At 40.3% G+C, this 13592-nt stretch overlaps 1 protein-coding gene across 1 annotated transcript in view; it reads left to right on the top strand.

The window, feature by feature from the left end:
• The window catches only part of ENPP1 (ectonucleotide pyrophosphatase/phosphodiesterase 1), a 78330-nt gene that overhangs the window by 15989 nt on the left and 48749 nt on the right, over positions 1 to 13592 (top strand). The window contains exons 2-4 of the mRNA XM_061623857.1: positions 8407 to 8479; positions 11288 to 11404; positions 12763 to 12888. Coding sequence (XP_061479841.1) covers positions 8407 to 8479; positions 11288 to 11404; positions 12763 to 12888 — 316 coding nt within the window. The remainder of the gene's footprint in view (positions 1 to 8406; positions 8480 to 11287; positions 11405 to 12762; positions 12889 to 13592) is intronic.

Here is a 13592-nt window from a genome sequence, read left to right on the forward strand (position 1 = left end):
TAATGAGACAAATACAATTTTCTAGGTTAGAACAGTTGTAGTAACACAGGAAAGAAGCAAAGCAAGAATAACACCAACAAACATACAAAAATGTTAATTTTCCTTCTTTGCAGATGTAGTTCTGATTACAGGTGTTTGATTACACCATATGCTCAGAGGTACATCTTACCAAATTCTTCCAAGCTACGCAGGAAGTGGATTGGACTGTGAAAGACCAACCCAAGTTGTGTTTGCATTTTTACAAGTTTGTAGCGCAGTACAATATCTCAGAGAGGTCAGGTCTCCTGCTTCCCCGGTACATTCACTATAGCCGCCCAATTTCCCTGCTTTTTAAAGTTTGATAGAAATATCTGTGGACTATAGGTACGTTCTTAAACCGCAAGGTTTTTTTGCCTATTAGTGAATAGGACTATGTTATACTGAATTGACAAGGACAGTTTCTCAGCCATTTTATCCATCTCAAAATCAGCTATTATGTTTTGGCTATATTTCACTGGTGAGGAGAGAATCAGAGAGACTGCCATTTTGTTTCTCCCAGAAAGCCATGTTCTCGGGTGCTTTTTTGAATTTGGGAAATTCAACATGGCTGCCACCCTACAAATTTCTGCCTTTTTTGCCACTCACTGGGAGCTCCAGGCCATTTTGTTTTGGAGTGCAGAAGAAGTAATAATTGTGCATAGCCCATGTGCTACATAATAGCTCCTAGAAATGCTTGTGTGCAGAATAGCAAACATGGAGAAATTAGGACCAAATTTACATTGTTTTTGTTGCTTGATTAGATTTCACCTGAAAGATCTTCCTATGATACCCACATGTTCTCAGTCTACTTTAGCATAAATATGGTTACCCCACTTATCTAACCACCTGCCGTCAGTACCCATAATGTTGACAGGGTGATGCTTTCCATTTTCTTCCCACATGGAGGAAGTAGTAAGGGGTATTGTGTTCATGTCGTGAATACAATAGTTTGTTCCAATACAAACATTCACAAAAATACATTTCAAAATAAAACTGAACATTTTCTTCTTTTCTCTGAAACCCCAAAGCCAACTCCAGATTTTTCTTCCAGTGCTCTGTATAGTATTGTGACTCTGTACCAAAATCTTGCTCAAGAATGCTTGGAAGCTACAATTAATGGAATGGCAAATGGCACCTTTTTTGAAAACCACTTAACTGGCAACAAAAAAAGAGAGATTTCTGTAATGGCTTTGCCATTCAAATTGTTATCTATATTTAGAAAAAATAGTGCTTTTATGCATGGGCCTGAGGAGATTTTTGTTCAGGCAAAGTCCAGTGCTTTTACCCAGGATCATACGAAGAGTTCTGTGGAATGGGTAGGGTTGCCATATTGCCCGGTTAGCCAGGTTTTACCCAGATTCTGTGCACGCCACCTGGCACCCGGCTAGCCCCTTAGGTGGCCTGGATTCTCAGCTTTAATTAAAAAAAAAAATTAAGTTCCTAGGCGGTCCGGTTCTCGAGATATACATAAAAACGTCAGCCGCCCCCCCAACTGTTAAATCTTTCTTTAAACAGTAGTACTATAGCACTTCGTAGCTTTAACCCCACCCATTCAGCATTGCAGCCAATCAGGGATTGTGTTTCAGTTTCATTCACCTGAGGCAGTGTCTAGAAAACAAAATGGTGGTCCCCCCCCCCGTTTATCTGAAATCTCATAAATTGGGTAAGTATATACATTTCAGTTTCTTTTCCTCTTGTGTGCAGGAGTCAGATCCTGGGCAGTGTTTTCAAAACCTTCCCAATACTTGCTTTTATGGGGGTAAAAGCATGCTAATCCCATATGCCCAGAGTAAATCCCATTGAATTCAATAGGACTTACTTTTGAGTAGACATGGTTATGAATGTGCTCAAAATCAATGGGACTTTGGAGTGAATGTAAAAAAGAATTGTGTTTGTGTTCTAACTCTTTCTGCCCCCTTCTCCAGTCCTATTTTAAAGCAAGTAGGCAGGGCTTACTTAGGTATTACAGTTTTTATTCTGTAGGAAAGTAATACTGATTTTTTAAAAAACTAATACTGATTTTTCTGCAATGACCAACTGGTTTGACAATAAACTATTATATGGGCTGTATGTACTTATACATCTGCAGTGTGTGCGTGTGCGTGTATGGAGTCTTTCCAACACCCCTGTGAGGTAGGGTTGGAAACCAAGGCAGCTCACAACAAGAAATAAAGCCATTTAAAATCCAATAACCATAAAACCAAGTATAAACAGTTGCAAAACAGCGTAAAGTGGCATGATTCGGAATTTTGGGTTGTGTGAATGAAGTTGCTTATCACTTGAGGTTGCATTTCTGTCCCTGTTTGAGTAAGCCCCACTGAATACGCTGGGACTTGCTTCTGAATAAATAAACCTAGGATTGCACTATAAATATCTTTACAGTTTGTGTTAATAATAAATATATTTGATAGTCATGCTTATATAAATATTTCTTCATTTATCATATTTTTGGTTTTTGGTTAGGAATCCTGACTGGTTGTGAGATGCTTAGTTTTTTGCCTTACTCATAGGAATCTTGTGGTTGGTATGGTATTACATTTAGGAAAGTGTTACTGCCTTCTGTGTTTTTTTTTCCTGTTTGCATTTCACTTATCTTTAACCTCACTCCGTTACAGCTATAGAAGCAACAGCAGCATATGCAAGATAATTAACTCCCATTAGTGATAAGAACAAGAATTTATAATTATTATTTCAATTAAAACAAGAGGCTTATCAATACTTTGAAGAGGACCAGATATTTATTTTCTTTCTGAGCCCAGGACTGGGTCTTTCATGATGCCCGGTGGGGGGGGGGGGAGCAGGAGACAGACATCCTGGCATTGGTAATCTAATTAGCAAGGTATGTGTGGAGTTGTTGCACACTTCCAGGCCCAGTTTCATTTTGAGTATGGAGGTGGAACCTGTGTAGATGTGGTTGATCAAAGGGAGAAGAAATTTTGAGTTAAGCAAAGCTCTGCTTTTATAAAACCTAAGAAACATACAAATACTTTGAACAGAGCTTGGAAGTAACTAGTTACAAGTAACGAATTACTTATAATTTATTACTTTTTTGAGTAACGAGTGGATAATTCCTTTACATCTTGATTGTAATAGAACTAGAAGTAATTTTACTACTTTTGTGGAGTAATTGTAACGTTTCCAGAATTACTTTTGGGCATTACTTGGGGGGAGCAGGGGAAGTCTTCTGCTCCTCTGATTTGTAGATGAAAATCATGTGCCTCAAACTGGGCTTCTGTGCAGTGTCGCTCTTTCCTCATGCTCTGTGGATGGGTAGGAGGCGACGAGGGAGGAGGTGGAGAGTGAGACAGGGTGGAGTGGAGAAAACAATTATTTAAAAAAACTGATAGTGGTGGTGAAGAATGGAGTGGAGGGGGAAAGGATCTGGAGGTCAAGAACATGGATAAAGGAGAAGAAGGAGGCAGCAGCAGAATGGAGATAAAGAACTGTGGAGGTGAAATATGGCAACGTGTGTGTGTGTGTGTGTGTGTGTGAATACTGTGTTTGCACTTGGCACACAAAGTGGCCTCCACCACCCTCTCTGGCTACTGTGCTGTATTTGCAGTATTTTAACTTTTTTGCATCTCAGGGGAAAATGTTTGCTTGAGTGAGTGTCCCTTAGTTGGTGGCAGGGCAGGGTCTGGGAGGTGGTTAAGTGAGACAGATTATGCTTGCTGGCTGAGTGGGGGGGTTGCACTTGGTTTGACGTGCAAAGATCTGAGTAGTGGCCTCAGCCTCCCTCCCCACCACCCTTACCAGCAGAGAGACCACCATTGCTATCTTATGAATAAAAATAATTATTCTATTACCTCTGTATGTGTTTGTTTATTTTTAATGTTGTTTTAGGCTACTTAGATGTGCAGCAGCCAAGGCCAGCACCTTGTAGGCGGTTTTTTTAAGTAACTGAAATGTAATTGTAGTGATTACTTTGGAGGAAAAGTAAAGTAATCAGTTACTTTCAGAGCAATTGTAATTGTAATGGCAATTACTACTTTTTTGGGCCATGTAACTGTAACTGTAATTTATTACTTTTTAAAAGTAATCTTCCAAGCTCTGACTTTGAATGTCTGAGTGCCTGCACCAGTGGAATACTGGAGGAACTTGTAAAACTTGCTGCAACAGTATTTAGAACTGAGCATGTGGTGTGAAAGACTCCTTTCCCTAACATTTTGGCTTCTTGTTTTTCTCCACCCACCACATCTTTGAAATATATCGTATATGGTTAACTGTACTGCTGCCCTGACTTACTTTGTTTGTTGCTATTTTGTGTTTTTATTATGTTTTTATATTGATTGTGTTATAATTTAAATTTTTTATTTTTTATTTTTTCTTTAGTTGCTGCTTGTGTTTATTGTTTGTTGTCTGATTTTATTGTTGATATTTTGTATTTTAACCTTTTTGTACACCGCCCAGAGAGCCACTCGCTATGGGCGGTCTATAAATGAAACAAACAAACAAACAAATAAATAAATAAATAATATGCAAATACTTTACATAATATGCAAATTAACCTGCCCGGATTTGTGGAACTGGTATTTGGCAACCCTAGGAATGGGTGTGTGTTCAACTTTTGTTGAACAGTTTGTTAGGAAACAGTTTGGGCAGCCGCTGGTTGTTTTCTAGAATTGCCCTCCATGACACATTTTTTTCAACCATAGGGAGAAATATACAGACCAAGGAGAGGAGAGTGATTTTGAGCTTAAAAGAACCGTAGGGCAAAAGGGCTAAATTGCCTCTTCCTAGACATTGTCCACTCAGACATGAAGTCTGTCCCAGGCTGCTTTGGGTTTTAAAAATCCATGGAAAAAAGAATTATGTGTAGTTTAAGCCACATTTACCCAGAATAAAGTTTCAAAGATTTTAGTAAACTTTTAGCCCTGTTTAGGCATTTTTCCAAACCATGTAGAAATATAGGGCAGTATTCAATTAACTTTTTGAGCTAATGCCGGAGTTAGCGTTAGCACAAGGGGTTTTTTCCCCTCTCTCTCCTCCCACATGCACTGTGCACCATCCCAAACCTGCTCTGGAAGGCTGGGGGAAGCCCCAGGACAGATTTAGGGGCATGTGGAGGGAGGAGAGGGGGAGATCGTTCTATCACTCAAGGAGAAATTCTTGTGCTGATGGAATGAGTGGCCTAGCACTACATTGAATACAACCCAATGTGTGAAAAGAACATGGGGCCGCACACCCCACCCCACGCCAATCCACCTCAGTATTCCTGCCCTTTCTACCCCTGACCTTCCTGTATTGAGCAGGATGGTGACGGGGATTCTAAGCATTCTGTTGAAGCCTATCTGTGATCAGGAACCTTGACTGTGCAGATTTCCTGCTTGTGGGGCAGCTTCTAAGTGTGGTTACTTGAACACACTTAGAATTGCCCTTCCAGCTCAGGGTTGGGAAGGTCTGCATGGCACTTGTGGGGACATTGGGACAAGTATGCAGCTTGTGGGCCACACCCTCTTCACGCATGAATTTCCACATGGTTTGGAATAGTATCTGAATGTGGCTTAAATTTCAACCTTTTTTAGGGTTGCAGATTTGCCTTCAACTCTCTCTTATCTTTATCAAGGTATCACTGCCTTATCTGGAAGTATTGCTATGTAATATAAGATTTTGGAAGGGGAGTTAGGGTAATATAAGATCCCTTTTGGGGTTTTGAATTTGCATAAGTAATTAATATTGATGTTTTGCTTCTAAGGCGTTCTAGAGACATAGGACACTTCCACATGGCAGTTTGTTGTGGACATGCCTTATCTCCCACATCAGAATGTATAGTAGAATTGGGGCGTATAAATCCCATTTTAAAACATCTATAACATTTGAGGAGTTCCCTTAAATTATGAAAAGAAAATTAAACATCTTTGGAAAATTCATAAGGTCCTGCATATGTTTGATATGTAGGATATCACTTTTTTTTAGAATGAGTTATTGTTTTCGTGATGTGAGATTATATATAATGTTTAGTCCGTTATGGTATTTGCCCAAGACTTCAGTTAAGGAGTTCATCTTACCCATTTCTACAAAACTAGACGTTCGCTTGTTTGTAGCCATAGAGATGGAAAAGAGTGATAGTAGCATTACATAGATTCTTGCTAATTTTCAACAAGCACTCAGTATTTAGAAATGCAGGTGGGTGAGGGACAGGAAATGCGAGTGCCTCTGGCTTAATATTTCCTCGTTTGGCACAATCCACAAGTATCATGCTTGTGAGAGGATAGCAAAACTGGAGGACTGGATATTTGTTAATTTGGGACAGAATGTGATAACAAGGGAAGGAAGATCAACAACACCTAAGAAGTGTACTAAAGTTCTCTGTAGCATCTGTGAATGGTCCTTGCACTAAGACGATGTTCTTTGAACACTATGGAGATGCATGGAAACAAAGTGAAACGTGCTCAAGTTTTTGAAAATAGGAAGCCACAACCTTGTGTTGCTTGTAGTGGGTGCTGGGCAATGTAAAAGTGCCTCCTTACTGCAGTGTTGGTTGGTATACTGTTATAGGAAACATTGGGTGGTATTCAACTAATGTATCCCATCAGTACACAGATTTCTGATTGTGCAATGGGACTTCCCCCACTCTCCTCCCACACACGTGCCCCATACCTTCCCCAACCTCTACAACAGATTTAGGAGTGTGAGGGGAGAGGGGGAAAGTTCTGTTGTGCAAGCTCAAATTCTTGCACTGATGAGACCATGAGTTAGCGCTATGTTGGAGACAACCCATTATTGATAATTCACTTTGTAACTCCCAATTGGACTACTGTATCACAAGAGATACTCATTCAGTTTACTTACTAAATAAAAATTAATTGTACCGTACATCCCAGAAAATGAATGGCTATGAATATGATCATGATTTTTCATCTTTCAGTTTGGTGTGTTCTGCTGAAATCAGTAGGACATTCCTGATCTTTGCCAGCTGGTCACATGGCTCAAGTTTTTCCAAGTTCTAGGTACTATGCACTTGTAAACACAAGAATATTTTTGTAATGTCCTGAGGTTTGTGGTGCTGTGAAACATGCCTGTGTGTGGTGTGCACAAGAACCAGAATGATATGAATCAGTCCAGCTCAAAAGTAACACTGTCATTTCTGTAAGACTTCCTGACCGCAGGAAGGGATGCATCCTCTCTGTGCTGACCATGATGATATTGCAGGGATGCTCATTAAGATGAGTTATATCCACTTGTAATGTGAAACTATTCAGCGGTGGCAGTTAGAGAGGTGGCATTTAGGCATTGACCAGTTTTTAGTAAACTGTCTGAGGTTTGGGGTTTTTATTGTTGTTACAAATACATGAACTCTAAATGCACCAAGTTTTGCCTTCTCACTTTCCTTATAGTCTGAAAATTCCTGTATGTTGTTATCCCTTTATAAAGGAGTACCTATTTGTAACAAAATAAATTACTTTTTCTCTTATTTGACCACATTTGGCACCATTCATCCATGTTCTGCTCTTATGACATTTCGCTGCATTTCATTCAAGGCTTTCACTGGAACAGATCCATTGCACCATGCTCAGAAATGTGCAGTTTCCCAGTTCTGATTTAACCAGAACATTTCTGTGATGCTGGGAGAGATGCAAGCTGTGACTTTCTTTCATCCTGTGCATGCACTACTGCACATAGCACAGGCGCCCAGGAGAGGGAGAGAGAACACAACATCCCTCTCCCACTAGTGTGAAGTGATGGCATTAAAACTTTGTCACAGCGGCAGGAGCTGTGTGCATGCAAGGCTCCTCTTGGTGACCAGAAAGAATGGAGAAGGCAGCTGTAGCTATTTTATGATTGCTGCATTGTTCCTTAAGTTCCCCTTAGGCCTGTGTAGGGATATCAGAGAATTCTGACGAAAACAGAAACGGAAATTGCCAATATTCACTTATTTGTCCCATGTCCAGAACAGAAATGTTGATTGTTGTTTTGTTGAAGGTTTGCCCAGGTTGAAACAAGCTTGTATCCCTTTCACATGTCATAATCCATTTTTCCCATTGTTTTCAATTGTTTGAAGAAAAACAATGCAGAAAGGCTTTGGGAAAAAGCAGTCTCTCCCCACCCCCCTTTCTCTCTCTCTCTTTTTTTCTGGGTCTTCACATCTCCAGGGTACAGTACACATGTGTTCTACACATGATGACAGCATGTCAGAGCTGTGATGATAAACACAAAATTGTGCAACATCTATTGGCTGTGATTGAGTTGACTCTGAAAATCTTGGCTATCAATCATTCATTTGTGGCTAATGAAATCAGCTCTTGGAATGACTGTGTTGGAGTCAACAGGGCTGGTTCTATTTCAAGTAAAAGGAATTAAAACACTATTTTTATTTGCATGAGTGAAGAAAAGTGCAAATTATTGTTATAAAACAAGTATTTTGATTATTATCTTTTTCTGTTCAAGGTATTATGTGTCATTGTGCTAACAATAATCCTAGGATGTATATTTGGGCTGAAGCCTAGCTGTACAAGAGATGGTAAGTAATGAAAAATGCTAATATAGGTAGCTGATATTTAATCTGATATAAAAATTAATCTTGTGTTCATTAGGTGCATGCCATCTCCTATTGGCTCTTTGCATATATTAAACACCAACTTGAATAAGGTCCAAGATACAACGTAAAAAAGCAACAACCACCTCAAGAACTTGCAAGTGAGTGTATAAACTAGGCATGAGTGAGGTAATTCAAATAGCTAAATGTTCTAGCAGTCCTTTGTGCTAGGTAAAATGGTTTTCCAATCTGACTTCTTAAGATTTAATGAAAATCTGTCTATTTGTCATCAACATTTCTATAACAGTGCCAATGATAAAGTTTTTATTAGGTCTGTCACCTGATTTAAAAAAAACCTTAGTCAATTAATCAAATGAGTTTTACTGAGTTTTAGAGCACAATCATATGTTTTCTGGCCTGGGAGGGCCTGCCAGGGGAGACAGGATATTGTAGAGTTCTCTCTCTGCAGGCAGAGAGTTGGAGGAGAAGGTCTACTGCCAGTGGCCTCCTTGTTGCGATGGTGGAAATCTCTGCTCTCCCCTTGCCCCCACTGTCAGAAACTTAACAGTGGTAGGAAGGAAAGGGGGGGCATACCAGATGTAGATCAAAGGAGACCTTGGATCCACAGCATCCAAAGCACCTTCATTCCCTCAGCACACCTCCAAAAGGAGAAAAACTACATGAGCCCTGGAACTGGGGAATGAATTTCTCTCCCATAGGAAACAGTGGGCAGGGTTTTTAAAAACAACAGGTAAACAAGAAATAAAAAGGACCAACCTCTCCCACCTTGCACTCCGGTTGGTGCCAGGCTACCACAGACAGCAACCCCTGTAAGATTACTTTGCTGATTGAGTAACAGTACAATCTATGCATTTTTGCTCACTATTCAGAAGTAAGCCTCACTGTCTTCAGTGGTGCTTACTCCGTAGTTAGTATGTTAGAATTGCCATGTAAGGCTGCAATCCTAAGTAGACTTTCTTGGGATAAGGCCTATTGCACACAGTAGGATTTCTAAGAGTAAAGTGCAAAGGATTGCACTTTTATCTGCACAAATGTGCATCTGACTGAAGCAGTGGTTTTGAAGAAAAGCATACTTTTGTTTTTAGATGGTGGATGCGTATGTCACAGCATGCACTCTCTTAAAAGAAGCATTCCTGTCTATATGAGAGTGAAGAAGGAATGCTTTTTCTAAGGTGGTGCTTTGCTATTAACAATTTTTATAAATACTTACATTTAAAAAGATATTTATTTATTTATTTATTTGATTTCTTACTCGCCCATCTGGCTGGCTAACCAGTCACTCTGGGCGACGTACAAAATAAGCAAAATAGCACAAAATGACACATATTTGTAAACAACCGTATTATCCAGTTAATCAGGGATGCCTTTGTAATCTTTTGAAAATGTTTTGGTTGATTTAATCAAACTGATTAAAAGTTGACGCTTAAGCTTTCAATACATTTTTATTACCCTTTCATTACAACAAATATTAAGGCATTTGCAAGTGAAAGTGAAACTGCAGCCCTGTACATTCTTGGAACTCATTTACATGCGCTATGTCAGTACATCTGTGGTTGCTCCCCTGCAGGTTATTCTCCATGCAAAGGCATCCACATCGTTTTGCTAACATACCAAACTTGTATGGTGTGCTCAACATACTGTTAGAGGAATAACATGGTAGAAGCCTTTATGTGGGGGCTGACAACTGTGAGAGCAAATGATTGTGGGAGGGCAGCAACTATTTGGGTAAGGGTTCAGGTAAAGAGGGTTCTATTTGTAGTCAAATTCCATGGAAATTATTGTAGAAAGGCATGGGTTTGCAATGTAAATAAGAACACAAGAAGAGCCTTTCTGGACATGTGACAAGCCCATCCAGTCCAGCATACTGTTCTTACAATGGCCAACCAGATGTCTATGGGAAGTCTGCAAGCAGGACCTGAGTGTTAAATAGCAGCTGGAATTCAGAGGAACATTGCCTCCAACAGTGGAGGTAGAACACAGCCATTGATAGCCCTATCCTCCATGACTCTTTTAAAGTCATCCAAGTTGATAGCCATCACTACATTTTTTGGGAGCAAATTCCATAGTTTAATTATGCACTGTGTAAAGAACTATTTTCTTTTCTGTGTCCTGAATCTTCTAACATTCAGCTTCGTTGGATGGCCCTGAGTTATAAGGTATATTATATTAAAGGCCAACTCTACCGTGAATTGACATGAAGAAGCTGTTTCAGCCCAGGGACATTGTGAGTTTTCCCTTCAGTTGAGGAGAGGACTGAGGCCAGCATTGGATGGATTATTTTTGCCCTAAAACCATTATTACTGGTTGATATAGCATCTTCTGTTGCTTCTCTGCATATCCATTAACCTAGGTTCTGTGATAAGGAAGAACAGATCATGAGATCAACCCACAAAGCAGTATTGCTGCATAATATCCATTTGTTGTAGTGGAAACCTGAATGGATAGGAGCTAGCCCATGCATGCTCCCCACATTGCTTTGCAGATCCTTGTGTCTACATCCAGACATAAATATCATGACACTTCCATTTGTTAGACCAAGAATTAATGAAGGGCAGGGATTGCCAAAATGGTGCCCTCCGGATGATGTTGGGTTCCAGTTCCCATCAGCATGACCAATGTAGTCCAGCACATCTGAAAGACACCACATTGGCTTCCTAATGAAGGGGATCCATTGTTTCATGCATATGTACTGCTTTGGGCTCTTGATGACATGTTAATCATTGTAATATTAATGTTTAATCACTGACATCAAGTAAATGTGAAATATTTCAGTCAAAACCTGCAAAGGGCGTTGCTATGAGAGAACATTTGGAAGTTGCCGCTGTGACAGTGAATGTGTTAAACTTGGAAACTGCTGTTTAGATTTCCAAGAAGCCTGTATAGAACCTGGTAAGCATCACTTTCTTTTCCTTTTTTTAAAAAATGTTCCCGTTCTTGAGGCAGCTCAGCATATGTGTGAGCTGGGAGGCAAACCAGCTGCTCTATTATATCTGTCCTACTGCAATCTCAAATGCCCATAGTTTGATTTAAAACACTCTGCATTTTTCCTGTGTCCTACAAAATATTGTTTCTGAGACTCTAGCTGTTATTGATACTGTTCCATGAAAATGCTTAGACATTGTAGAAAAAGACTGGATCTCCAACAGATAGAAAGCTTACATATGTAAGCCGCCTTGCATTTCTATCATGAAGGAAAGGCGGGGTATAAATGTAATAAATAAATACATTAATGAGCACAAAGTGCAGGATTGATGAACCTGTATCAAAGGGTTGTGGGTTTCTGCCACCTGTGCTATTCTGGGGGTCCCCTTTCCCAGTGCTTGATGTAGCACTGGGCACCACCATTTTAGTTTCCCAGTGTCCCTGGCGTAGCGGGGAATTAAAATGGCAGTGCCTGACATTCCTCTGAACACTGTTATCCATGGTAGGCGTCACCGGCACTAGTTGGAGGCTGGTAGTGCTTTTATATATTTTTCTTTCTTTGTGTTCTATCAAGTTCTGGGGCAGGAAGAAAAAGTTTAAGGCTCCTGGGAGCCCACAGTAGTGCAAATGGTGGTGCTTCTCTGTTGACTCCTTCTGCACTGCTGCTGGCTCTAGACAGTTCTGCATCCCCATCTGCCCAGAGGAATGCAGCAGTGGCTCTTCCAACTGCACTACTGTGGATGGGCAGCTAGCTACAAAAGAAGCATCTTCTGGGCTATGGCAGGAGACAATGGATGTGGAGCAGCAACTGTCTGCGCTGTTGTGAGTGGGCAGCTGGCAATGGAAGAAAAGTATGGTTGCTTGTGCTACTCAGGGTTCTCCAACCCCTTAAACGTTTCTTTCTTTCTTTCCTGGCAGTCAATGGAGTTTTGGAAATGAAAGAAAAAACTTAAAGGTGGTAAAGGGTTCAGACTAGTGGTGCAGGGTTCTTTGTTGGTTGCCCACCCATGATAACATACGGTCGTTCCTCCTACTTTGCAGTGGGACACCATCTCCCACCACTGCTCATTAAAGCTGCTGGAGGGAGGGGAGACTTATGGACATAGAGGGCACTATGCCCAGGACCCCCAAACCTGGGGCTGGCTCTTATATATGGAGATAATATTAAAAAGACTAGCTTTTAAAAAGGCAACATTAGGAAAGTGCAAGCAAATAAAAAAAATGGTTTGTAGCCTCATAGCCATATAATCGCATGACATGTAATTGCATCCAGATATCTTTATACTGACCACGTTTAACTAAAAAGGGATTCCATTTGTTTGTAGCTCATATATGGACCTGCACCAAGTTTCGGTGTGGTGAGAAGAACCGGCCAGAATACCTCTGCTCCTGTTCAGAAGATTGTGTGAAAAATAATAATTGCTGTGTCAATTATTACTCAGTTTGCCAAGGTAAAACATTCTGCTTGTTTTATCCTTGCATCCTTGCAAGATGTGAAAAGGCAGAAGCAGACTGGTTTATGTACTCTACTTTGTCAAACAACAGCTGCTTTGATGTGAAAAAGCTTAGGATGCCTATCCTTTGCTAAGCTTCAAAGAGCTACTGTAGCCACACCTGGAGCTGTCAAGCAGATAGACTACTTTTGGTTTTTAAAAAAAAGTTGGATAACCAGTGTTTGGACTTGATAAATGATAGTGGCAGACTCAGTCCAGGTTCCAGCAGATTCTAGCTGGCTCTGTCTGGAGTCTGTTCTGATTCAGTGTGATCATGGGTTGTCAATGACTCCACACCAGCATTTTGGAAATCTTAGGAATTGCTCAAGGAGTTGGGCACATTCTGTTGAATTCTGACTTTTTTCTTTTAAAAAAAGCGAACTTCTCTACTTCAAAAATGGGTTTGTTGTTGGAGGATGCAGTCGAAGAATCATAGTCCTACTAATAATGTGGAGCTAAATAATTCTTTGACTCTTGACTTTTCTTTCTAAGGACCAGACTAGGTGTAATGGGGTCAGGCTTGTTTGTTTATTCTCATGCCTTCACTATTCATGTATAAAGCAGGAGCCGTGGGCTGATTTTTTGTTCATCAAATGGGGCACATGGGTGGTGGTTGCTGAACTTTCCTTCATCAAATACTTCTTCTTGTCATGTGTTTCATT

The sequence above is a fragment of the Rhineura floridana genome, chromosome 4 (assembly GCF_030035675.1).
Source record: "Rhineura floridana isolate rRhiFlo1 chromosome 4, rRhiFlo1.hap2, whole genome shotgun sequence".
Classification (NCBI taxonomy): Eukaryota; Metazoa; Chordata; class Lepidosauria; order Squamata; family Rhineuridae; genus Rhineura; species Rhineura floridana.